General features: G+C 41.3%; 1 protein-coding gene across 1 annotated transcript in view; it reads left to right on the forward strand.

The window, feature by feature from the left end:
• Window positions 1-433: 433 nt before the first annotated feature.
• tprg1 (tumor protein p63 regulated 1) overlaps window positions 434-27,864 on the forward strand; it is an 88,120-nt gene continuing 60,689 nt past the window's right edge. The window contains exons 1-4 of the mRNA XM_023804270.2: window positions 434-855; window positions 7,267-7,491; window positions 13,321-13,412; window positions 27,415-27,591. Coding sequence (XP_023660038.1) covers window positions 7,273-7,491; window positions 13,321-13,412; window positions 27,415-27,591 — 488 coding nt within the window. The 5' untranslated portion in view covers window positions 434-855; window positions 7,267-7,272. The remainder of the gene's footprint in view (window positions 856-7,266; window positions 7,492-13,320; window positions 13,413-27,414; window positions 27,592-27,864) is intronic.

Consider the following 27,864-nt stretch of genomic DNA (forward strand, 5'->3'; position numbering starts at 1 on the left):
GCGATATATGGACAAATTATCAGTTGTGAAATTTTTCACAAATCAGGATGTTTAATATGAGACGCTTTTTGAGTCATGAGCACGTCTGGTTTTGACGTGAGAAGCTAATGAAAATAACTGGTCAAAATACATTAAAGGCTGTTTTACGCAATGTATTTATATTTTCTGAATTCACACAACAGGACTATCACAAGGAGCCATAATTCGTATTTTTTCGTGCATATATAAGGTTTTTATGGCCGTTTGCAACGTGAAAAACGAACCGCAAACTAACTTTACCAACGTGCTTTGACGTTGTAAATTGTCGGATTTAAGGTAGTCTGGGCAAAATGTAAGTGAGCGAATATATTAAGTCCATTTAAACTGTGGTACCTTAAATCCGACAAGTTACCCCGATAATCCAGTAACCCCGCTTCGTAGTACAGGCCACGGGTACACACAAGACACGGGCAAACACACGCGCGACAATAGGAAATGCAACCCTTAACATGAACAGCAACAACAACAATACAACAAGGGCTATTTACAATTGCACGCAGGGCTACAGTATTGTAGGATAATAACACGCTGACTGGCAATTACAATATTTCTTATTATTGACCTTTACTGGAAGGTGTAACATTTGCACATCTTATTTCAATACTTAATAATATCGAGAGATTATTATTCCTAGTTGACTTTATGACAAAAGAGAGCTTCTGTGTTGACTTTATACGCCCACTGAACAAACTGAAAACGTTGAGTGATTGCATGAAACTAGGAAGTGACATGCTTCATCCACATTCAAGTGTGGTTTGTGGCAAACAGCCTTAAGATATCCGGTGGCAACCGATTGACGTGAATAATAAATACTCGGTAAGTTTATGTTTTAATCTTGTGTTAAAGCAAGCAAGTAATATACACTATTCCCAATCTTTATAGACCTTGCTTTGTGGACTGGGGCACTGTCATGTTTCGGCTTAAAATAAATCATCTGTGCTGGATTTTGTTGAGGTCTTCGGTTCGTGCTAAAAGCAGACGACTACAAATTTATATGTTATGTTATTGGCGTTTTTTTTTTCATTTTTAAAGCCGTATTTTATAACTACGTAAGATGTACGTTGTTTATATGCATGTGTATATGTATATTGTATGGATTTCGTATTTACAAAATATGAAAGAGAAACATGATGTCGAAGTGTATTTGCAGGAAGTCGCAATTTGAAAAGCATAAAAAACAAAGGAACAGTAAACGTTGTACAATGTTTTAGTATATATCAGGAATAATTTTCCTCCTCCAAAACATCACAAAACATCAGAAATGGTTTCTCAAAAAGCCCTGTGTTTTAATGCTTTTCAAGTAGCATTATGATAAATTTTTGAAAAGTTGCTTATTTTTTTCTTTATACGTTTTTACATATTTAAATACTTGATTCACCTCGAGTTTAATGGTATTATTGAAACTTTGATCAGTGATATTTGGTAACTGTATGGACAAAGGTATACTGGGACACCTGGCCTTTACACCTACAGCAGCTTTTATGAAATACCATCCTATTCTATAGATATAAATATGGAGTTGATTCCTCCTTTGCAGCTATAACAGCTGCCACTCTTCTGGTAAGGCTTTCCACAAGATTTTAGAGTGTGTCTGTGGGAATTTTTGCCCATTCAATCAGAAAAGCATTTGTGAGGTCAGGCACTGATGTCAGATGTGAAGGTCTGGCTCACAATCTCTGCTCAAGTTCATTCCATGGTGTCTGGTGGGGTTCAGGTCATGGTTCTGTGTGTCAGTTAGTCAAGTTCTTGTACAGCAATGCCACCCAACCATGTCTTTATAGACCTTGCTTTGTGGACTGGGGCACTGTCATGCAGGAATATAAAAGGGCCTTCAAACTGTTCACACAGCTGGAAGCATAGAATTGTACAAAATGTCTTGGTATGCATATCTATATTGATGCTTATGGATTTAGAATGTGATGTCATAAAAATTCTTACAGGTGCAGTGGCCAGTTGTCCCAATACTTTTGTTCATATATTGTAGTATGGAACTTTGGGAGTATTTAATATTCTCGGTAGATGCTCCATTTTCATGCAGATGGATAATTTTAGTTTTTGTTGTTCTTATATATAAATAACAACTAAACCCTCTAGCTTTGATCATTTGTCTTCAAAATGTTTATTATCTTTGTCCTTAAAACCATCACATCAAATTTACTTACAAACTTTCCAATGCAATATCTCATATTTTATACTCTTAATAGGGCTGGAATCGATATTAAAAAATAACTAATTTATTTCAGTTTTCTGTGATTACTGGTAATTGCATCTAATATTAAACTTATATTCATAAATATATGTTAAGTCTGCAAATTATTGTAGCATTAGTACAATAGGGAGTACATGGGTCATTGTCATAAATCCATTACCATGGCATGTTCATTTTGATTTTTAAAATTAGTTTGAAGACAGACTCAAATTGTACTTCATTGTCGACTCTTAGCCTGTGCCCCCTTTCTGCATCAGCGATCTGACCATCCTGAAATTTAATGCAAGAGTCAGGAGATACCAAACGCACACAAGTTTCCAAAAGTTGAACTACTGCTGATAAACAAATTGGAGCTGTAAACAAACTCGGGTACTCACAGACATGTGAATGCAGATTCCCTTGGCATTATGAACATTTTGGAGGCTTATGTCCCTACCAATCACATTATTTTGAAGGCTTAGACCCTTGGAAGGACTTGCTATAAATCTAGTCTCTATACGTTAAGTGACTGCATCATGTCACCAATTTCTCCCACTAAATTCCCAATAAATTAAATAAAAGTATTAAAAAGTGCCTGTCCTGTGTTTAAATGTAAAACATGCGTAAACATGCCTAATTCCATTCCTGGGATTGTATCCTATGTTTGAAAATTCATTCTTGGCACCATACTAACTGCTGAGAGGCCACTTATCTCCCTGTAATGCTATATATATATATATATATATATATATATATATATATATATATACATATATATATACATATATATATACATATACATATATACACTCACCTAAAGGATTATTAGGAACACCTGTTCAATTTCTCATTAATGCAATTATCTAATCAACCAATCACATGGCAGTTGCTTCAATGGGTGTGGTCCTGGTCAAGACAATCTCCTGAACTCCAAACTGAATGTCAGAATGGGAAAGAAAGGTGATTTAAGCAATTTTGAGCGTGGCATGGTTGTTGGTGCCAGACGGGCCAGTCTGAGTATTTCACAATCTGCTCAATTACTGGGATTTTCATGCACAACCATTTCTAGGGTTTACAAAGAATGTTGTGCAAAGGGAAAAACATCCAGTATGCGGCAGTCCTGTGGGCGAAAATGCCTTGTTGATGCTAGAGGTCAGAGGAGAATGGGCCTACTGATTCAAGCTGATAGAAGAGCAACTTTGACTGAAATAACCACTCGTTACAACCGAGGTATGCAGCAAAGCATTTGTGAAGCCACAACACGCACAACCTTGAGGCGGATGGGCTACAACAGCAGAAGACCCCACCGGGTACCACTCATCTCCACTACAAATAGGAAAAAGAGGCTACAATTTGCACGAGCTCACCAAAATTGGACAGTTGAAGACTGTAAAAATGTTGCCTGGTCTGATGAGTCTCGATTTCTGTTGAGACATTCAAATGGTAGAGTCAGAATTTGGCGTAAACAGAATGAGAACATGGATCCATCATGCCTTGTTACCACTGTGCAGGCTGCTGGTGGTGGTGTAATGGTGTGGGGGATGTTTTCTTGGAACACTTTAGGCCCCTTAGTGCCAATTGGGCATCGTTTAAATGCCACGGCCTACCTGAGCATTGTTTCTGACCATGTCCATCCCTTTATGACCACCATGTACCCATCCTCTGATGGCTACTTCCAGCAGGACAATTCACCATGTCACAAAGCTCGAATCATTTCAAATTGGTTTCTTGAACATGACAATGAGTTCACTGTACTAAAATGGCCCCCACAGTCACCAGATCTCAACCCAATAGAGCATCTTTGGGATGTGGTGGAACGGGAGCTTCTTGCCCTGGATGTGCATCCCACAAATCTCCATCAACTGCAAGATGCTATCCTATCAATATGGGCCAACATTTCTAAAGAATGCTTGCAGCACCTTGATGAATCAATGCCACGTAGAATTAAGGCAGTTCTGAAGGCGAAAGGGGGTCAAACACCGTATTAGTATGGTGTTCCTAATAATCCTTTAGGTGAGTGTATATATATATAGCATCACAGGGAGATAAGTGGCCTCTCAGCGGTTAGTATGGTGCCAAGAATGACTTTTCAAACATATATATACTGTAACATCCCTTTCTAAACACATAAGCTTCAATATGGAGTTGGCCCACCCTTTGCAGCTATAACAGCTTCAGCTCTTCTAGGAAGGCTGTCCACAAGGTTTAGGATTGTGTTCATGGGAATTTTTGACCATTCTTCTAGAAGAGCATTTGTTAGGTATTGATGTTGGATGAGAAGGCCTGGCTTGCAGCCTCCACTCTAATTCATCCCAAAGGTGTTCTATTTGTGCACTGGTGCATCATGTTGGAACAGGAAGGGGCCATCCCCAAACTGTTCCCACAAAGTTGGGAGCACGAAATTGTCCAAAATGGCTTTGAATGCTGCAATATAAACAACCCCACACCATAATGCCTCCGCCACCAAACTTTACACTTGGTGCAATTCTGTCAGGCAAGTACCATTCTCCTGGCAATTGCCAAACCCCAAATTGTCCATCAGATTGCCAGACAGAGAAGCATGATTCATCACTCCAGAGAACACATATCCACTGCTCTAGAGTCCAGTGGCGGCATGCTTTACACTATTGCATCCAACGCTTTGCATTGCACTTGGTGATGTAAGGCTTGGATGCAGCTGCTCAGCCATGGAAACCCATTCCATGAAGTTCTCTATGCACTGTTTTTGAAATAATCTGAAGGTCACATTAAGTTTGGAGGTCTGTAGCTATTGACTCTGTAGGCAGTTGGTAACTTCTTCACACTGTGCGCCTCAGTATGCATTGTCCCCACTCTGTAATTTTATGTGCCTGAGTTTCTGTTGTTCCCAATTGCTTCCACTTTGTTATAATTAGAGATGCACCGATCCAATATTCGGATCGGTATCGGCACCGATCCAGACCTATTTCACGGATTGGGTATCGGCCATGCGTGACCGATACACGTCCTATACTTACTTATTTAGTTTTTGGCAATCTCTAAAAAGATTGTACTATTTCATGTTAAATCTATTTGTATAATCAATCGCACGACAGCTCTTTCCCATTTTACACGTTTTGTTGAAGCATTCAAATCGAACGCTGACGCTGCCCATCAGTCTTTTTTGCTGCTCAGTGGATGTGAGTACAGATACTTCCGCTTGCTGTGACATCATGACCATACCCTTCGCAGTACGAGGAGCGTAAGATAAGACGTGACGATCTGGGAGTATTTTACGCTTTTAACAGAAACCGGTAGCACAGCGATTTGCAATCTTTGTAAAATTAAGTTTTGAGAGGTGGGAATAGTACGGAAGAGGATTAGGGCCACCATGAAAATATTATTTGAATTCTGACTTTAATGTCAGAACTCTGACTTTTTTCTCAGAATTCTGACTTTAATCTCAGAATTCTGACTTTAAAGTCAGAATTAAAATAATATTTTCATGGTGGCCCTAATCCTCTTCTGTAGAATAGCGTTTAATGGACAATCCCACTTAACAAAGCGCACGCAACTATGAGACAAAAAAAGCAATGGATGATTTGAGAGTCACTAACTTGGACTCTTTTGCGAACTCGCTGCAGCTTGTGATACAAGAGGGGCTGCCATCGCAATAAAGTGTAACTGAGCTGACGCCAATGGGAGAAAAATTGTGTAAAAATTTTAACCATTCGTCACTTGTGTATACTTGCTTTGAAGATATTCATATTGAACTGCAAATGCCTCAAAATGCTTAAAACAAGACGTACAAACAAGGTGGAACAGTATGTTATGTTGGCCGATATCCGTGAAAAAGTATGTGATCGGCGTATTCCAGGTCCTGTTTCCTGCCCTCGTCTCGTCCGTCGCCTCCTCTCGGGCACGCCCGGTGTGCGCGCCTTTGGAGGGGGGTTCTGTCATGCCCGGCTCCGTACGATCCTAGTGTATGCCACGCCCCCTCATTATCCACGTGTGCTTCCCCGATTGTGCCCAGCTGTTTCCTGTTTCTTTTGCCTTGTCCTGTGTATATGAGTTCGCGTCTCCCTCAGGTTCCCAGACTTGTCATTGTATTGTCATGTGTTGTTCCTCGTCTGCAAGTCCTATTACTTGAATAAACCCCGTCTGTCTGTCTTAACGGCTCCGTTTGCCTGCTTTCCGGCTCGCCTGCCCGACGATTGTGACAATTTAATGTGCTTTAAAGATGACACAAATAAAGGACAAACTCAAAAAAATGTGTCAATGACTTGCTGGCGTGCATGAAACCCAGCCATGTATTGAACATGTCTTGGTGGATCATCATGAAGTCTCATCTCAACTTCATTCTCTTCCTCCACCTCTTCATCTTCCTCCCTGATGTCCAAGAGCACTCTTGCCCTCACTGCAATGTTGTGCAACATAGCTGTTACTGTTATTACAGCACAGCACTTTTATGGCACAAAGAGAAGACCACCACTGGACTTCCTCAGCAAATTCAAAAATAATGAAAAATTCTTCTATATTCTCTTAACTTTTTGATACATTTAGTGATGCTTAACACACTTTTAAAAAATGCTATATTTTATATCCTGCTGCCAATAACCACTTATTCAGTAAGAATCAATTCAGTTTATTTTTATATGGCCCAAAGCCCCCAGTGAACAATCCTCAGGCAACAGTGCCAAGGAAAAAATTCCTAGTAAGAAGAAACTTTGGCAAGAACCAGACTCAAAGGGGGAGCCCAACCTCCAGGGGCCAGCAGAGGAAGTCCAAAATAACAAAGTCCCAGTTTATTAAGTAAATTGAAGTATATTGTCCAGATATAATTGTGGAAAGTCTAACTTATGTCTGTGTCATATCCCATGAATCATACTGTGCAGGTTAGGGCGCAACCAGGCCAGGAAGCCTATTTCAGACAATAAAAATGCTGTTCTATTAAAAAGATAAATAGTCTTGAAGCCAAATTATTGCAATTTTAGCAATTTCAACAAAAGGTTACACCGAAACAGAAAAACAGCACATATGCATTAAACATGGTGCTTCTTTTGTAATATGACCCTCTTTAGGACAAGATGTCAGATGGAGATGCATTGAAAGCTGTGGACCTGGGAGAAAAGGCAACCAATCCCTTAAAGCCATCATCACAAACTCCCCCCGAGCCCGTGTCCTCGGTGCAGAATGACCCCACCACTCAGGGGGCGGCAGCCCCTGAACCCAGACTGGAGGCTAGGGAGAACCAGTGGACATCAACTCTCAACCAGTTCAAGCTTATGAAGTTCTTTGTTCTACGGGTAATGCAAAAAAGACGTAATGTATGAAATGCACGCAGGAACCTACAACATGCACGTTATATAAAGAATGATACATACAGACATAATTTACATTGCCTTACATTCTCATCCAGTTAAAAAAAACTAAGTAAAATACATTTCTTTAAAAAAATCTCTTAAAATGATGTTCTCCATATTTTGTCCACATCACCACTTTTTTTCAAGATATATGATTTTCTTTAGTTTCCAAATTATGTTCTTGCGCAACAAAATATAGATGATTGTCTTTCAGTTAGTACTGTATGTTTATGCTTAATTTGATGATGGTCATTTAATTTGCGAGCTCTGCTAGAAAATTATTCATCCCTTTATAGTTTTGGGTCAGACCATAACCATGGAGTCAATATTGGGGGGGACCAAAATTCTAAATTTGAAAACTCATTTCCTTCCATTCTAAAGTATTTTAAAATTCACTAACTCTTTGGATGAACTTTTTATTTATTTTTACCTCCTCTCACTTGATTTTCAGTCATCACTTCTCCCATTTTCTTTTCTCCTCTCCTATCCTCTCTTCTCCTCTCTAATCAAAGACGTGTTTTCAGTTACCATTGACACCGATAAAAGACTGGCATATTCCTTCAGGCTTTAGCCTGTCCAGTTTCTTCTAGTACACACAACACATGGAGAGATTATTCAGCCTTATTTGTCTCGATGATCTAAGCTATGTATTAAGCATTCTTTGTGGCATTAAAACTTAGCCTCTATAGAGGAGGCAGGGACAACCAACAGAAGCCTTACCAAGCTTTCCTCTGACTGAAGAGACTTTTTACTTCCAGCACCCTTTCCCAAAGAATGCTAGCAGCAGCTCATATGTGAAATTAGCCCCAAACATGGCCAGCTGCAACTGCAGTAGTCTTGAATTCAATTCACGATACTTGTCTACCACCTTATCCATGTCTCTCCATAGTAGCACATTTTCAAGCTGCGGTAGCTTATGGAATCCAGATTGATCAAAGTGTGAATTGAGTATTCACTGTGCCCAAGGTGTTGTGAGTGCCAGGTTCAGAGTATACCAGGTTCAAACATCACCTCCACTCTGTATGTATGGAATTTGCATGTTCTCCCTGTATTGTATGTCTCTCTTCCAGGTAATGTGATTTCCACTTACATTGGGGATTCAATTATAAGAGGTGTAGATAGTTATGTGTGCACCCGTGATAGAGGGTCCCGTACGGTGTCTTGCCTGCCTGGTGCCCAGGTAGGGGACCTTCCAGATCGAGTGGACAGGCTTTTGGCCCCAGCCGGGGTGGATCCAGTGGTCGTGGTGCATGTTGGCACCAATGACATAGGAAAGGGCAGAAGGGCTGTTCTGCAAGATAAATTTATAGAAGTCGCGGATAAGCTTAGAAGCAGAACATCCATGGTGGTATTCTCTGGAATACTTCCCGTGCCACGTGCAAGTCAGGCAAAATTAGCTGAGATAAGGGGATTAAATGCGTGGCTAAAATGGTGGTGTAGGAAAGAGGGGTTCAGGTTTATGGGGCACTGGAAGACCTTCTGGAACAGGTGGGACCTGTTCAAGCCGGACGGGTTGCACCTGAACCATAGGGGAACCAGTGTATTGGGGAGGCGTATGTGCAGAATAGTTGAGGAATGTTTAAACTAGGGACTGGGGGGGCAGGGAGGTCAGTTAAGAATTTATGTGGGGAGAGACGGAAAGCCCAAATAAATATTAAAAGTAGACACTGTAAAAGGCCTACCATTAGTGGTCTGTATTTGAATGCTAGGAGTATTAGAAACAAAATTACTCACTTGGAGGCTTTAATTTCTTCAGACAATTATGACATTATAGGAATAACTGAAACATGGATGAGTGACAATGATGGTGATGAATATAATATGGATGGTTATACGTTGTTCCGTAGAGACCGGATAGGCAAGAAGGGAGGTGGTGTTGCAGTATACGTAAAAGAAAACTTGCAGGCAAGGGATCTCACTGATAAAAATAAAAATTCAGAAGCTGTATGGATAAAACTTGATGCTAAAGATTCAAATGGCCTAATTGTCGGGGTTTGTTATAGAGCACCTAATGTAGCTGTAGAGGAAAGCAGAATATTATATGATGATATCAGGATTATGAGTAATAAAAATGATGTGGTGGTTATGGGTGATTTTAATTTACCTGGGATACAGTGGGACACAATCTCTGGCTCTTCTGTAAATGAACTTGAGATGGTGGAATTAGTACAGGATTGTTTTTTTACTCAGTTTGTTAATACTCCTACCAGGGGAGAGGCCTTCTTGATCTGGTTTTCTGTAACAACCAGGATAGGATTGGAAAATTAGAGGTTTTAGACCCATTGTACGGTAGTGATCATAACATGGTTAAATTCGAGGTTAATTTTAGTGTCCGAAGAGCAAAGTCGAAATTAAAAGTATACAATGTTAGGAAGGCTAACTTTAATGGTATGAGACGGAAATTAGAAACTGTAAACTGGACAGAGTTAAATAGCAAAACAGTAGAAGAGGCATGGGAATTTTTCAAAAGCACATTGTTGCAAGTGCAAGAGGACTTCATACCTGTTTCCAGCAAAACTAAATCTAGGAAACGACAACCAAGGTGGTTTACTAAGGAAATTAAGAATAAAGTCAGGAGGAAAAGGGCTCTGTTCCAAAAATGGAAAATAACTAATGATTTCAAAATTAAGCAGGAGTATCTAAGTCTACAGGCAGAGTTAAAAAATGACATTAGGCTATCCAAGAGGGATGTAGAAAGAAAAATTGCATTGGAGGCTAAGCATGACAGTAAAGGATTCTTCCAATATTTTAACTCCAAGAGAGCACTAAAAGCTAAAATCTCTAATTTGCAGGATAGTAAGGGACTTATAATTGATAATGAAATTGATATGGTAAATGAGTTTAATGATTATTTTTCAAGGGTGTTCACAATAGAGAACACAAGTAACTTACCACCAATTAATACGAATACAGCATCGTCTATGACCAATATATGTATAACTGAGGTTGATGTGATACTAAGCCTAGCTAAACTCAAAATAAATAAATCGCAGGGGCCTGATGGCATCTTACCTATAGTCTTAAAAGAGATGAGGGATATTATTAGCCAACCTTTAACTTTAATATTCCAGAAATCGTTATCTGCGGGTGTGGTACCATCAGATTGGAAGCATGCTAATATAACACCCATATTCAAAAAAGGGGATAGAAGTAATCCAGCAAACTATAGGCCAATCAGTTTAACTAGCATTACTGGAAAAATAATGGAAGCTATAATTCAAGTGAAAATGGTAGATTACCTAGATGCAAATAACATCATAAAGGATAGCCAACATGGATTTAGGAGAGGTAGATCCTGCTTAACGAATCTACTTGAGTTCTTTGAGGAAGCTACAAGTGAAATTGATCACAAAAAGGCCTATGATGTGATTTACTTAGATTTCCAGAAGGCCTTTGATGTTGTCCCCCACAAACATGTCTTGCTAAAGCTTAAAGCTGCAGGGATTTTAGGAACTGTGGCAACTTGGATCAAAAACTGGCTAACTGACAGGAAGCAGCGAGTAGTTATTAGAGGCACAATGTCACAGTGGGCCTCCGTTCATAGTGGGGTACCGCAGGGTTCAATTTTAGGACCTCTATTGTTCCTAATTTACATTAATGATATTGACACAAATACATACAGTAAACTGGTTAAATTTGCAGACGACACCAAGGTGGGCGGGGTAGCAGATACTAATCTAGCAGCAGAGAGGCTTCAACGGGATCTGGATTTAATTAGCGAATGGGCTGATACTTGGCAGATGAAATTTAACACAGATAAATGCAAGGTAATCCATGCAGGGAGCAGAAATATAAAGTACAGATATTTTATGGGTTCCACTGAAATAAAGGTAGCTGATTACGAGAAAGAACTCGGTATGTATGTTGATGCTTCCATGTCCCCCTCTCGCCAGTGTGGGGAAGCAATAAAAAAGGCGAACAGAATGTTGGGTTATATCTCTAGATGTGTGGAGTTTAAGTCAAGGGAGGTGATGTTACACTTATATAATTCCTTGGTAAGACCCCACCTAGAATACTGTGTGCAGGTTTGGTCACCATACCTCAAGAAGGACATTGCTGCCTTAGAAAAGGTGCAACGAAGAGCTACGAGAATGATTCCTGGTCTTAGAGGAATGTCTTATGAGGAGAGGTTAGCGGAACTGAATCTGTTTAGCCTTGAGCAAAGGAGACTAAGGGGGGATATGATTCAGGTCTATAAGATTCTAACGGGTCTGGATGCTGTTCAGCCAAATGACTATTTCAATATTAGTCTAAATACTAGAACTCGTGGCCATAAGTGGAAATTAGCGGGAGAACATTTTAAAACAAATTTGAGGAAGCACTTCTTTACACAGCGTGTAGTTAGAGTATGGAATAGTCTTCCTGCTAGTGTAGTGGAAGCTAAAACCCTGGGTTCCTTTAAATCAGAGCTAGATAAGATTTTAACAACTCTGAGCTATTAGTTAAGTTCTCCCCAAACGAGCTTGATGGGCCGAATGGCCTCCTCTCGTTTGTAAATTTCTTATTGCATAACCAGTGAGTCTAAACTGTCTGCATGTATGTGCCATGTGAAAAAGTGGTATATCTTCTTTGGTGTGCACCAGGGGTACCCAATCTTATCCGCAAAGGGCCGGTGTGTATGCGGGTTTTCGCTGCAACTCCCTAATTGGATTACTAATTAGAGGACTGATTGGCTGAAAGAATCCTCACACCTGGGTTTGAACAGCTGACCTGCAAGTTATCCCAAAAACCTGCATAGACACCGGCCCTTTGCGGATAAGATTGGGTACCCCTGGTGTACACCCTCCCTGTGCCCCATACTGCCTCCAGGTTGCCCCTCTGATCCTAACCAAGATAAATGTTTAGAAGTTGGATGAATGAATTGGTGGAATCTGTAAAAGATCTATTTCGGTTTTGCATCATTTGTGGGCCGTGTACCTCCCGGCAAACACCATCTTTTAAAAAAATAGTTTTTATTCTAATTTTATATTTTAATAAATGTGTGGCTACACTTCATTTGCATGGCCAAATGTGAGCACTTGGCTCATGCTGGCTATGCTTGAAAAAGGGACATGAAAATTACTTAATTGATCAGCAGTATAATGAAAATGGTATATTCTAGTGCAAAGTAAAACCAACATCTGATTTATCTGAGAAACAACCCCAGATGAATATAGGAAGCTTTTAACTTTATTTCTGTACCTCCACAGTTGAAGTGTGTAAGGGCTGCACCACCATGAATGTCTTTGAAATGTTTACAGTTCAATATTTAGCCTGATCTAAGGCCAGCATTTCAGAGCATGACTCATATTCTAGCAAAATGGTTTACATTTTCAAGCAGGTGGCAGGTGCATAGTAGGGGACAATAAAACTTGCTGTACAATAAAATACATGACAGTGCAAGACAAAAGAGAGTGCAATACAGGAATTTCAGTCGCCACAGAAAGAAAGAATTTGTATATTTGATATAAGATAAAAAGCCTAAATGACTTCTTTCTGCATCGTCTGAAAATTTAAGTCATATTTACTCCACCAGATTAATAGTATTTGGTCTGCTTTGCTTGACTCAGTTAACTTACACATGATGAATAGGAATGTACTCTATAGATGGAAAAATTACTTATACAATTTACCAAAAAGTTTTTAAACTGGTGGCCAAAGTGGCATATAAATAGTACTGTGTGAGTGCATTCCTCTCCTTGGAGATCATATTTGTTGGATATACAGTTGCAATATTTGGTTGTCATGTAGGTAATGATATATAAGGTGAATAGCAACACTTTTCTTCTGCAGCCTGGCACTGTGGATCATGCAATCGAAGACATCAAGACTCTGGTCAGTCAGCAAGAAGATGGCGATGTTAAAAGTGTCTGGCTTTTGACAGAGTAAGTTTGTGATTTTTCTCCATTCTTCAATAAAAATGGTTGAAAGAATTAATTAGCTTCATTAAGCTTCATCTAGGCATGCAATGTGCATTAGTTCACCTTATCAATACAGTTGTTTGCGATATGGCATCAACAGAGATGAACTGTCTGGAATATATGTTGATCTGTTTTGTCTCTGACTTCTTTGTCTTTAAAATCAGGAGAAATTTCAGTGGGTTTACAGTTTCGCTATTTTAAGCAGCTCTGTTCCCTCTCTTTTTTCTTCTTTTATTCCTTTGAAGTGCCACATTTATCTTTTTTCCTGGGGATATAATCTGATGCGTTGTGAGTCTAGTCCTTCCCAAAGTGACTTAACCCCTTTACCTTAGGTACTGTAAATGCCATAGGTTGCATCTGTACATCATCTTGATCTTTATTCAGGATACAGGGAAATTGTCTGACTTTATGAAAAGAGTTCCTTTGTCTGGGTGTGTATGTGTGTTTAAAGATCATAGTAAAGTAAATGTTCTGCTACCTCTGTCTGCAAACACGTGTCAAACTTGAGTTTATTCTCATTAGGCAGAACATCTTGTTTACAGGGTTCCTGTAAGTATGGAAGTTAGGGTTGACACCTGTCCCAGTTTTCTTGGGATTGCCCTTTTTTTTTTTGAGCAACTGTCCCGGAAAAGTAATATTCTTTCCTGGGACATGAATTTTCCTGGTTTTTTGTGAAAATGTACATCTAATTTAGAATTTCGTAGTTATTCTTTTTTCTTCTTGGTTATGTTTATACATGCAATCCTGTGTCTGTAAACTACTGTGGCCTGTTAAAAACGGGTAAAACACAGTGATGATTGGCCTTGTCTGTACTTTTATTTGATGGATAGCAGAAATACAGGTCAGGTCAGGTTGGGGAGCATGCGCTGATGCAGTGCGTTGCTGCACCCACCACATAGTGAAAGGCAGATACACGGTCCAGTCCCACCCTCCGGAAATAGCCATGCATCTGCTGCAGCCAGGTGATACATGGGCGTTCCCTTGGCCTGGTCCAGCCATGTGGGTCTTCAGTAATGAGTATCCTGTGAGCCGGATCACCCTCAGGGAAACGCGCCAAATGGCTGTAGTGCCATAACTGATGCTCCCTCACAATGCAGGTAATGTGCCTTATTTGGGACTGCTCTAGCAACCGCTCATTCGACACAAAGTCAAACCAGCGGTACCCAAGGATTCTTCAAAGAGACACAATACCGAAGGAGTCCAGTTTCTTCAGACACACTACCGATGGCTGTGCCGAAGAAGTCATTAAATGCCTGGATCTTGGTCTTTATCCAGGACACCTGCAATCTCAGATACTCACACTCCTTACTCAGTCTCTTGAGAGTCCTTATCAGAGCCTCCATTGACTCTGCTAAGGTCACAGCATCGTTGGAAAAGTCAAAATCAGTAAATCTTTCTAAACCAACGGACGTCCCACAGCTGCTGGACCCCAAGACACTGGCCAAAACTCAGTCCATACAGGCAAAGAGTAGGAGTAAGAACACACCCCTGGCAAACCCCAGAATCAACTGGGAAAAACACAGAGATTCTCCCTCCATTCTGCAAAGCACTCTCGGTACCAGTGTACAAGCCAGCCATGACGTCCTGCAGCTTTGGGGGGATCCTGCAAAGTCTCAGGATGTCCCACAGGGCAACTCGATCAACTAAGTCAAATGCCTTACGAAAATCAACAAAGGCTGCAAAGAACCTCTCCTGATATTTGCGCTTGCGTTTGATGAGGACCCCCAGTGCCAGGATACGGTCGATGGTAAACATCTTAGGCATAAAACCAGACTGCTCCGGTCACTGAGAGGCAAGCAAGTGATCACGGATTCTGTTAACGATGACCCTAGCAAGGACCTTACCCGGCACTGAAAGCAGTGTTATCCCCCTGTAGTTGCCGCAATCCAGACGATCACCCTTCCGTTTCCCGGATACCACAGATCCCTGCGGCCTTCCCTTCCCGCAGCTGATTCACCACCTGTGCAATCTCAGTGAGATTAGTTGGTTCACAACTGATTGGAGGATCAGCTTCAAGATATGTGGACCCAGAGATGTTCAACATTCTAGCTGGAGGGTCAGCTTTAAACAACTGCTCAAAGTAGCCGGCCCAGTGGGTCACAACTGCAGTGTCATCCATGAGGACCGTCCCATCACCTGCCCTGACTGCAAGTCTCTGAGGAACAGATTCAGATGTGCGTAATGCTTTGATTCCTCTGTAAGCAGGACGTGGGTCACTAGACCACAGATGGTGTGTCACCTGCTCACAAATTCGTCTAACAAACGCCTCCTTATCTGCCCGCAGAGCCCTCACAGCCATCCTTCTCTGTTCCTGATATCCAGTTGGAACCAGCATCCAAAGACCTGCAGCCCCTGACTATTCGCAAAATCAGGGAACATGGAGCCACTTTCACCCCGTTCTCCAGACCCATAGGGACCGACACAATCCTCATAGCCTGCCCTGTCAGTGCCAGTGGTCGCGTTGAAGTCACCCATGGCCAGAGGAGTGTTACCTCATGGGCACCCGTCAACCACTGAGCAAGGTTGTGAGTAAAATGTCTAAAAATGAGACATGACTCAAGGAGTTCCTTAGCCTGAGTCTCATAATACGCTCATTGAAAGGAGTGACATCAGACACCATCGGAAGGAGCTGATCTGCTACAGCAACATCTGCTCGATGGGCCGAATGGCCTCCTCTCGTTTGTATAGTTCTTATGTTCTTATGTTCTAACAGCTACTCCCTGAGTATGGCAGCTGTCAGACTGACCAGACCAAAAGTAGGTATACCTACCTACAGGGATCTGGCCAATCCCTGGCCTGCATACTTCAGAGAGTGCTGCCACAGAAATGCGGACTTTACGAAGCCCCCCTGACAGCAGAGGAAGATGGTCATCTTGCTGGAGAGACAAGACGTTCCACGTGCTTACCCGAATGAGTCTCCTCAAACTGGGATTCGAGTGCCGCCATGCAGCAGGCGACCCCTCAGCACCACACCAGCCCCGATCCCCAACAGGCCTGACCCTATAGCTCTCCGACGGTTTCGAAATGCAGAAATACAAAGCTTATTTTATTCCCTAGCAGCTGTGCAGGCTGCTGGTCTGCCACGTGCAAGTATGTCCATAGCCATCCATGACTGAAATTGCAAAGTAGAGGTAACATTAGTTAAAAAGAAAAGATTAATTAACTGGATAACTTAAGCCAAACGTGAAAACTGTCCAACAGGAGGAACTATAAGTGACCTTCTTATTGGACAGTCCTTATATTTGGCTTAAGTTATCTGGCTAGATATAAAAATAGTCTAAAAGTGTCGTAGCTGCAGCCACATGCTAAGATCCACTCAGTAACATTAAGCTAAAGTTGGATCAGTATTAAACTTGAATTCAGTTGAAGTCCATATAATTTAAAAGTCCTAGATTGGTTCCAGATAATGGTCTCCAAGGAGTCCAGGGGCCTGATGTATAAACGATGCGTACGCATGAAAATGTTGCATAAGTCTGGTTCCACACTCGAGTTGAGATGTATAAAAACGAAACTTGGCGTACCGCTACGCACATTCTCACGGCAGCTCCAGACATGGCATACGCACGTTTCTGCTCGGGTTTTGTAAACGGACAGCACTTAGTGGCAAGTCATTGCTACTGCATGTGGTTTCCCTTTTTAAACTCACAATCATGACGCTGACTTTATCCAATACACCGACATTAATTGTATATTGTTTACAAATGTACAGCAACTGATTTTTTATCAATTTATAACAATAAAACAGTGCAGAAAATGACCGAACTATTACCACTACCATGGCAGCTCTTGCGTTATTGGAAGACATAGCTTATGGAAGAATTAGAAGAGAGCGCGTATTCAGGGATCATAGTGATTTCTTGGCCCATGATGATGACTGGCTTCTAAGTCGATTCAGATCTCTAAGAGCAATCCTTTTGGAGCTGTGTGCTGAACTGGGGCCAGCATTACAAAGGCAGATGATGAGGAATTGTGCTATACCTGTTCCTTTACAAGTTCTGTCCACTCGCGGGTTCTTAGCCACAGGTGCTTTTTAGCAAGAAATTGCGGATCGATCGGGTATTTCTCAGTCGCGCAATGCCAGTTGTATGGGACGGCATAATCCGCTTGTAACCCTGAAATATAAAATTTCCTTACACTGTTGTTGAACAGGCAAAGATTAAAGCACAATTTTCAGCGAGGTCCGGTTTTCCCAATGTAATCGGAGCCATCGACTGTGCGCATATTTCTATAAAGGCACCTTCAGAGAACGAATTTGCTTATGCTTATGTAAATAGAAAGCACTTTCACTCTATTCATGTACAAAATATGTGCGACTGACTTCCGGGTTGGATATCGACAAGATGGCAGCATAGAGCTAGCACTCCCGATTAGCGAGGCTTTGAAAACTCTCAAAAAAACATTTAAATAGAGATTTACGTGAGATATATAATTAAAATAAAGGGGGAGAAACATGGAAACTAGGTGTAAAACTAAGAAAGTCACGCAGCCCACAGAAACACACGAAGAGGAATCGGCGTGCTCTTCCCCCGGCTCACAAACAAGCAGCCAGGAGGGAGACAATTCCATCGTAGAAACTATTGATTTGAGCCTCATTCTTAAAGAATTAAGGGACTTTCGTCGGGATAACAAAACCCAACTGGAGGACATTAAAGCTGAAATTTCTAATACTAAAGCTAGACTGGAGGAGGCAGAAGGTATAATTGCAACGGTAGAGGACAGGATTCAAAATGTCGAAGAGGTATTCACAGACATGTTAGTCACACACCAGAATCGAAGAGAAAACTTGTGGAGATGGAGGGTCGTTCCAGGCGGAATAACCTCAGAATATATGGAGTACCCGAAGGTGCCGAAAAAGACTCCCCGACAATGATCCACTTTCTAGAAAAATTCCTGAAAGAAAATCTAACTCTACCCGAGGGCATATCCCTTCAAATAGAACGTGCATAAAGAGCGTATGGCAAACCACTACCGGCAGACGCTCCGCCACGATCGATAGTGATCAACTTTCAAAGTTTCATAACCAAAGAACTGATACTTCGACAGGCGTGGCAGATGAGAGGATTCTCCTGGCAAGGAAAGTGGATCAGCTTTGATAATAATTATACCCCAGAACTGATGCAGATGAGAAGAGGATTTAAAGAGATACGCAAGGTGTTGAAGGACAAAGAAGTGAAATTTAGGACACTATCCTGCCCGCTTGAAAGTGCTTTACGAAGATGGAGTGAAGATATATAACACCGTTGAAGAGGCAACGCAGGATATGACAAAGAGAGGATTCTCCATACAGCCGACCAGCCACCCAAACATCTTTATAGAGCGGATTCAGAGAATGTTGTGGCAGAGGAACACCAGGAGCATGGATAAGCAGCAGATAGGAGCATCATCATTCAAAGAGAAGTTGCAAACTTTTCGAAGAGTGGACGTGCATTTGACGCCGTCATAAATTTCGCACAGATGCGTCCATTCATGAAAGAGGAGTACAAATGGAGGTGCTGGGAGAATGCCGCGCCGCGTAGACGGGCGTGACGAACGGTGAAGGTATTTAAGATAGTAAGAGGGAGAGAGGCATAAAGTTCATTTACATTTGGTCGTAATTATATACGCCTAGTTTGAATAGAGTGAAGTTCTGATTAATCGGGAAATGTGACTCGCAAAGCTCAAATGGCCTACTATTTCACTGCCATCCACAAAGGCCCCTTCTATAGACCCATAAAGAGGGGCTTTCCCTTGGAGTCGGGCGACGGCTCCACCATAGTCATGACAATGATTTCATATTTGGAAATTCACTTTATGTTGTACACTTTGTGCTATATTTTGGACTTAATGATTGTAAACCTGTTCTGGTTCGTTTTGTTTAAGGGGAAGCTTTGTGCAATGATATATTTGTTAAAATCAATCTACAATTTAATTGCAAAGCATGAAAGTTGCCTCGTTTAATGTAAATGGCGTAATTAGTCCAGTCAAGAGAGGGATATCTAAATTAAAGAAGGCAGGAGCAGAGGTTGTGTTTTTACAAGAAACCCACCTAAATGATACAGAACATACAAAACTAAACAAAATGGGGTTTAAAAATGTATACTTTTCATCATCTAATTCTATACGTGAAAGAGGTGTGGCCATACTTCTATCCCAGAAGGTAAACTATGAACATATATCGGAGATAAAAGATAAAGAAGGAAGATTTATAATTATAATGGGGAAAATAAAGGGAAATCTAATTAGCTTTTTGAGTGTTTATGCTCCACCTGACTCAAGATGGAATTTTTACCGTGACGTATTTGATTTGACAGTTACTAAAGCTCAAGGAATTCTAGTGTGTGGAGGGGACTTTAACATACGTTTAAACTCCAAGTTGGACAGTTCTAAAAATACCAAGGAACCAAAGTCACTAATTAAAAAGATAGATGGCTTGTTTAAGGAAATAGGAATTATAGATGTGTGGAGAGAATTAAATCCTAAGGTCCGGGATTACACATATTACTCCTGCCGTCATATGACATACTCTAGAATAGATTACTTCTTTGTTTTTGAAAAAGATCTACATTTGATTGAACATTGTGAATTGGGCACGATGGATATATCAGACCACAGTCCCATTTACATGGCGATGGGCTTGGGTAAAAAACCTAGATCTACGGTATGGAGAATGAATTCAGATATCTTGAATAATTAAACTAAATTTGGAAAATGAGATTAAATCATATTTACAGATAAATGATAATGGGGAAGTAACGCCATCAATACTCTGGGATGCATTGAAAGCAGTGGTAAGAGGTAAAATTATTGCACTCACGACCAATTTGAAGAAACTCAGAAGGCAGAAACTACAAGATCTTGAAATTAAATTAAAAAGACTACAGGAAGAACACAGAGCCTCAATGAACCAAAAGGTGAAGCGGGACATACACAAAATAGTTAAGGGAGTAGACAAAATATATGCTCACGTGGGCAATGACAGTGTGACCTGGAAGGGGGTGATTGGGAGGAACGGCCTCCCAGATCTGAACCCGAGTGGTGTTCTGTCATTGGACTTCTGTGCAATGCATGGTTTGTCCATAACGAACACCATGTTCGAGCATAAGGGTGTCCATAAGTGGACATGGTATGAACATGCCCGGGGCTACAGGTCGATGATCGATTTTATAATCGTATCATCTGATCTGCGGCCTTCCGTCTTGGACACTCGGGTAAAGAGAGGGGCAGAGCTGTCAACTGATCACCACCTGGTGATGAGTTGGCTCAGGTGGCAGGGGAGGAAGCCGGTCAGACCTGGAAAACCCAAGCGCATAGTGAGGGTATGCTGGGAACGTCTGGCAGAGGCTCCTGTTCACTGGAGCTTTAACTCGTGCCTCCGGCAGAATTCCAACTGCATGCCGGGGGAGGTTTGGGACATTGAGTCTGAATGGACCCTGTTCCGGACCTCCATTGTGGAAGCGGCCGTACGGAGCTGTGGCTGCAGGGTGGTCGGTGCCAGTCGTGGCGGTAACCCCCGTACCCGATGGTGGACACCAGAGGTGAGGGGGGCCGTGAAGCTGAAGAAGGAGGCTTACCGGGAATTATTAGCCCGGGGGTCTCTGGAGGCAGCTGATGGGTACCGGCGGGCCAGGCGGAACGCAGCTCGGGCGGTCGCAGATGCAAAAACCCGGGCGTGGGAGGAGTTCGGTGAGGCCATGGAAAGTGACTTTCGGTCGGCCTCAAAAAGGTTCTGGCAAACCATCCGGAGTATCAGGCGGGGGAAGCAGCTCCTGGTTCCTACTATTTATAGTGGGGAGGGGGGGGCTGTTGACCTCACCTAGGGACATCACCCGGAGGTGGAAGGAGTACTTTGAGGACCTCCTCAACCCTGCCTCAAATACATCTACGCACACTGCCTTTGAGACATCTTTTGTTTTTTTTTTTTTTTGAGACATCTGAGGGCACAGAGCCCGAGGGTGCTGGGGGGGGCTTGCCCATCACTGGGGCTGAGGAGGCCAGGGTGGCTAAAGAGCTACGTGATGGCCGGGCCCCGAGTGTGGACGAGATCCGCCCGGAGTACCTGAGAGCTCTGGATGTTGTGGGGCTGTCATGGCTGACACGCCTTCTCAACAGTGCATGGAGGTCAGGGACTACAGGAAGAACACAGAGCCGCTGGATTGGCAGACTGGGGTGGTGGTCCCCTTATTTAAGAAGGGTGACCGGAGGGTGTGTTCCAACTAAAGGGGAATCACACTTAGCCTCCCTGGGAAAGTCTGTTCCGGGGTACTGGAGAGGAGGGTGAGATCGATAGTCGAATCTCGGATTCAGGAAGAACAATGCGGTTTTCGTCCTGGCCGTGGAACACTGGACCAGCTTTATACCCTTGCAAGGGTACTGGAGGGGGCCTGGAAGTTTGCCTATCCAGTTTACCTGTGTCTTGTGGATTTGGAAAAGGCTTACGACTGGGCTTCCCAAGGTGCTCTGTGGGAGGTGCTTCAGGAGTATGGAGTCCGGGGTCCACTGTTGTGGGCGATTCGGTCCCTGTATGAACGGAGCAGAAGCTTGGTCCGCATTGCCGGTAATAAGTAGGACCATGGTTCTCAGCCGGAAACGGGTGGATTGCCCTCTTCAAGTCAGGGAAGACGCACTGCCTCAAGTGGAGGAGTTCAAGTATCTCGCGGTGTTGTTCACGAGTGAGGGTAGGCAAGATCGGGAGCTGGATAGACAAATTGGAGCGGCGTCTATAGTTTTGCAGGCGCTTAACCGGTTCGTCGTGGCTAAGAAAGAACTTAGCCGAAAAGCAAAGCTCTCGATCTATTGGTCCATCTTCGTCCCTACCCTCACCTATGGTCATGAACTATGGGTAATGACTGAAAGAATGAGATCTCGAATGCAGGCGGCCGAAATGAGGTTTCTCCACAGGGTGTCTGGGCTCTCCCTTAGGGATAGGGTGAGAAGTTCGGATATCCGGGAAGGCCACAGAGTAGAACCGCTGCTTCTTCACGTCGAAAGGAGCCAGATGAGGTGGTTTGGACACCTGGTGCGGATGCCTCATGGGCGGCATAATGGATGGATGTATTGGTTCATATTTACTTTATATTTTTTAAACAGACAAAACAGTCCAAAGTATCTGGAAATTAAATGACTATGGTTAAAATACCTTAAGGAGACTGAAAATCAGTTAACTGACAATGTTTACTGACAGTCTGGTGAGCTGAGAAAGTTACATTAATGTTACAAACTGATTTCAGGTAAATTGACTTTTTTTAGGAGGTACAGCTAACGAGGCTAGTTCACATAAAATTTAGACTGAAAGAATCGGAATTCACATTCACTTGTTTTAAACCTTATGAACTTATTGACCAAGTGAAGACATAAGTTATATAGTGGAAACCGTTTATAGTGATCGTGGTCATAGTGATCAACTGCTCATTTAGATCAAGCACCATGGAAGAGAATAATTTTTTTGTACAAATACTGTTTAAATAATTCGCTTATAGCAATCAAATAGTCCGCTTACCGTGTTAATGTTGAGGGTTTTTTCATGTTCATGTTCGAGTTCAAGCTGGGTTATTTTTATACATGACAACATATGGAGAAAAATAAAACAACAGTATTTCTTGTTTTTATTTTTGACTTTACTTTGCTTGCCCTACTTTGCCTTGCAGTAACCCGTCTGCTTCTGGATAGCTACCTGAGGATAACGCAGCGTGCACAGAAAACATGATGGGAAAGCTTATGATAAACCACCAAAAACGAGGCACCGAAAAGCAGCAGAAAAACTTCAATAAGCTGTATTTTATGTACAGTACTATACTGTATTTTAGCGTATTTGAATTACACACAGTTCAGTAATTTTATTTTTACAGTATTGTAATTTGAAACACATTTGAAACAGCTGTACTGTATTTTGAAATCGTCAATATAATTAACTAAATAGCGAAGCTGTCCGTTTTATTACCTTATATGCATGTAATAAATATACAAATGTCAATTAGATGGTAATTTGCCTTAGTCATGGAAAAAAAACAGCTATAATGAACTTAAGCTTATTCTGATCAATTTCACCCACTATACCTACAAAGTAAAGCATCTTAAGTTAAGGAAGTTATAGCTGGGCCTCAATGGTACACATATTCATCATGTACCATTCGGTACATAATTTTCTGGTTAAGGCAGGGAACATCCGAAGATGGGTGTCCCTAGAACATAGTACTGAATATAATTTTAAAATCATACAGTTCAGTTAGTTTTTTAAATAATCCATCTTCCCTTTGATAATTTATCAGTCTTTTTACAATATACTCCACTCAATTAATGTCAAATTTACTTAAAAGTATGCGTAAGCAATGGGAATCGCGCAAACGGCAAAACAATTCCACGAAAAAAAATAAGAAAAACTTCTTTTAAAAAAAGTAGACAAAATGATGTTTCTGTAGATACCTTTTCTTATCGAGAAGTCAAAGGAAAATGGAGATCGACGTTTCGCTGCTTTCACCATTTCTATAATGCCGGTTGTGTGTTCTTGGCGGGTAGAACCAACGTACGTGCATCAACAAGTATTTTTTTGACGTAGGAAAAATTATCCAGCCAGCTCAATTTACGGGTGGTGTTGTCAAGTCCAGAAAAAAATGAGTAGATTTTAATAAATTTGCTGCATTTAGTTTATTTAGTAAATATTGTGTTGGATGAACTTCAATGTATTGAATAAAATTAAAAGCAAACATTTATTGAGTACGTTCCTGTTATTTTTTTAAGTACTTGTTGCTGTGCATCTGAAAAAGTTTTTAGAGTGTACATACATACGTACACACACACACACACACACACACACACACAAATCCACGTATTTGGGGACTTTTCCATTCATTCCTATGGACATGACCATAATTCCAACTATGACAACCATAACCGCTACCCAGGCCTAACCTTAACCATGAGTAACCAAACAAAATCTTTATTTTATTTATAAAAAAATTTTATTTTTTTGATTGCAATCACAGGTTTTTATAAAAAAAAATTGGAATGTATGTAGCAATGTTAATTGACCATTTAACTAGCCTTATCTGTGCTGCTGTTTGAGTACTTTGACAGTGGTCTGGTTAGAAGAGTGTGATTCTCCTCATTTCAACATGACCCACAAGTGTGCCACAGTAGTTTGGTCCACATCAGATTCCGCATACAATTTCCACACATTAAGTAGAACCATTTTTGGAACCAGTTCATCCTTAAAGCCATGTTACACACTGTTTATTCGGCAGAGTAGCATCCCATCTACTCACCGTGTGTTGTTTTCCAAAAATGAGTTCAATATTTTTAGCAATCTGATAGTATACAAAGTTTTTTTCTCTTCTTTCTTTTAAAATTTAATATCAAATTAGTTAACAGGTCAGAAAAAAATCAGTTAAGTTTTTAGAGTTTCTAATTTTATGTGGGAAGGTCTCTTATGATTGTTATGACTTGTTTCTGAAAGCATCAAACTCACAGCCACAATTAGCATGTTTTTCAGGTTGAACATCTACTTGTAAATTAAAATTCCATCTGTGTAAAGAAATATATTAATTCGTTCCAAACCAAAAATTATGTGAATGGTATACAGGGAATATATTCATTGTTACATTCCTTGTGTGAGGTACTACATAGGAAGAATTTGAGCATTACTCTGAGCTTCTTTGGCATGAGAATGTCTTTGTTTTTCCATTTGTAGCTTGATAAGTAGTTTAAAGGAATGTGTTGCAAACATCCAGCACGTATACACCCATCAGCTGCACCCAGATTGACCGACATGAACACAGATTTGATAGACAAAGGGAAGTAGTTCTGCTATGTTGCTCTTTTTGTTGTCATTGTGATAACTGAAGTCCAGTGTCCAAGTTAGCTACATTGTGCTATAAATGGATAGAGTAGGGTGTGACTATATAAAAAACAGTAGCTATAATAAGAACATAAGAAATTTACAAATGAGAGGAGGCCATTCGGCCCATCAAGCTCATTTAGGGAGAACTTAACAAATAGCTCAGAGTTGTTAAAATCTTATCTAGCTCTGATTTAAAGGAACCCAGGGTTTTACCTGGGATTTAGTTGTTCTTCTGGGTTTTATCACTGATTTTGCTGTCTTCCTCTGCTGAGAAAGGCTCTGTTATTGTTTTAATGTTTAAAACCCTGGAAACCCTGAAATAGAAAGTCATATAGGGAAGTATCAAGTGTGTGTGTGTGCAGGATGAATACATGTAGGCTATAGATATAAATAGTATGACTATATATTAAATATGCATCATAGATTTTACTACAAAGGACAAACCTACCACTCTGTGGAATTCCTCTTTAATAACACGCAGAGCTTTATGGACAGGGAACTGTATAAACGTGTGTAAGAAGCGTTAAGTACCAGACATACTGTGCGAACGGCTCTACACACAGTTGCCTTTCCTATATGCTCTGCGTCGCCCATATTGTACAAAAAATGCCCTGACGCAAAAAACCGAAGTGCTATGCACAGAATGTTTTCTGTGCTAAGCGCAGACCCGCGGTTTGGGTTTGTGACATTTGCAATATGCGGTTTCAAGAGATGTTAAGTAAATGAACGATTCTTTTGAAAACTGATAATGCTTTTTCAAATAATCATTAGGAAATGACAAGACATCAATACGCGGTCTTATAACTCTCTCCCGGTGAAAAAAACCTTGTATAATTTATGCCTCCACGTTCACAGGATCGTCATCAAAAGGGCACGCCATGCTCAGTAACCTTCTGCAACAAACTTACCCTGGAACATAACCTGCTCAGTAGCAGGTTATCTTCAGAGAGTAAGCTGCTATGGTTACGTACATACCCGGGTATGTCACATAACCTGCTTTCTGGAATACCCCCCTGGTCATTACACCTACAGGAAACATCCCATCCTAGACTCATAGGTAACACTACGGAGTTAGTCCCTCCTTTTCAGCTGTAACAGCTGCCACTCTTCAGGGAAGGGTTTCCACAAGATTTTGGAGTATGTCTGTAGGAAATTTTGCCCCTTCATCCAGAAGAGCCTTTTGTGATGTCAGGCACTGATGTCAGACATGAAGGCTTGGCTCACAATCTTCATTCCAGTTCATACCAAAGGTCTCCAATGGGGTTGAGGTCAGGGATCTTTGCCAGATAAGCTCTTCCACACCACACTCACCCAACCATGTGTTTATGGACCTTGCTTTGTGGACTGGAGCACAGACATCCTGTAACATAAAAGTGCCTTCCCCATTCTGTTTCCACAAAACTGAAAGCATAGAATTGTCCAAAATTCACTTCTGGAACAAAGGGGCCTGACCCAACCCCAGAAAAACAGCCCCATACCCTTATCTATGCTCCACCAAACTTTATGTTCACACAATGCAGTCAGGCAGGTGATGTTCTTCTCACATCCGCCAAACCTAGACTAATCCATTAGACTTTCAGACAGACAAGCATAATTTGTCACTCCACAGAATATGTTACCACTTTTACGTGCTATGCACCTCAGCAGTCAGTGACCCCACTCTGTTACTTTATGTGGTCTGCCATTTCGTGGCTGAGGTGCTGTTGTTCCTAAAGGGTTCCACTTTGGAATAATAGCAGTAACAGTTGACCCAGTTGACCATGGAATATCTAACAAGGAAGAAATTTCACAAACTCACTGCAAAGGTGGCATCTTATTACATTCCCACACTGAATTCACTGAATCTTCAGAATGCCCCATTCTTTCACAAATGTTTGTAAACCTGACTGCATGGCTTAATTTTCTACACCTGTGGCAGTGAGTCTGAATAAAACACCTAAATTCAATGATTTTGAGGCCCAATACTTTTGTCCATATAATTTATGCAATAACTTGCATTGTGTCTAATAAGCATTGAGAAATCCAGAAAGGTTCATAGATGGAGATGAATTCACAGCTTTCTGAGTGAACCATATATATATTATATATATTCTGAGAGAATAGTGTTTCGGTTATCATGACCATGACTAACAAAATATACCTTGTTGTTGGCAGGATTGACCACTGGAACAATGAATTGGAGCGTCTGGTTATCATTACAGAAAACTGTCTGCTCATTTGCAAGTATGACTTTTTGATGTTCAACTGTGAGCAGATTGAAAGGATCCCACTGAACTGTGTGGATCGTGTCTCACATGGTACCTTCATCTTCCCTCAACATTCCCGCCTCTCGTGAGTACCCTCTTTACTGTAATATTGAAAGCATGCTTGTCAGTGGATATGTGTTGGCTTGATGTTAAAAGAATGAGTCATGGAGTATCTGAGCCAGGAAGATACAGGTTTTCCTTCAGGCCTGCACAATGCATGATAATATCGACATTGCATGTTATGAACATACAATTCTCATATCACAAGGACTGTAATAGTCAGCTGAGTTGAGATTAGGCTTGGGTGGTAAAACTGTATTCCCCAGACATATAATGCATATGGTTTTGGGACATGTCT

Source organism: Paramormyrops kingsleyae, chromosome 15 (assembly GCF_048594095.1).
Source record: "Paramormyrops kingsleyae isolate MSU_618 chromosome 15, PKINGS_0.4, whole genome shotgun sequence".
Classification (NCBI taxonomy): Eukaryota; Metazoa; Chordata; class Actinopteri; order Osteoglossiformes; family Mormyridae; genus Paramormyrops; species Paramormyrops kingsleyae.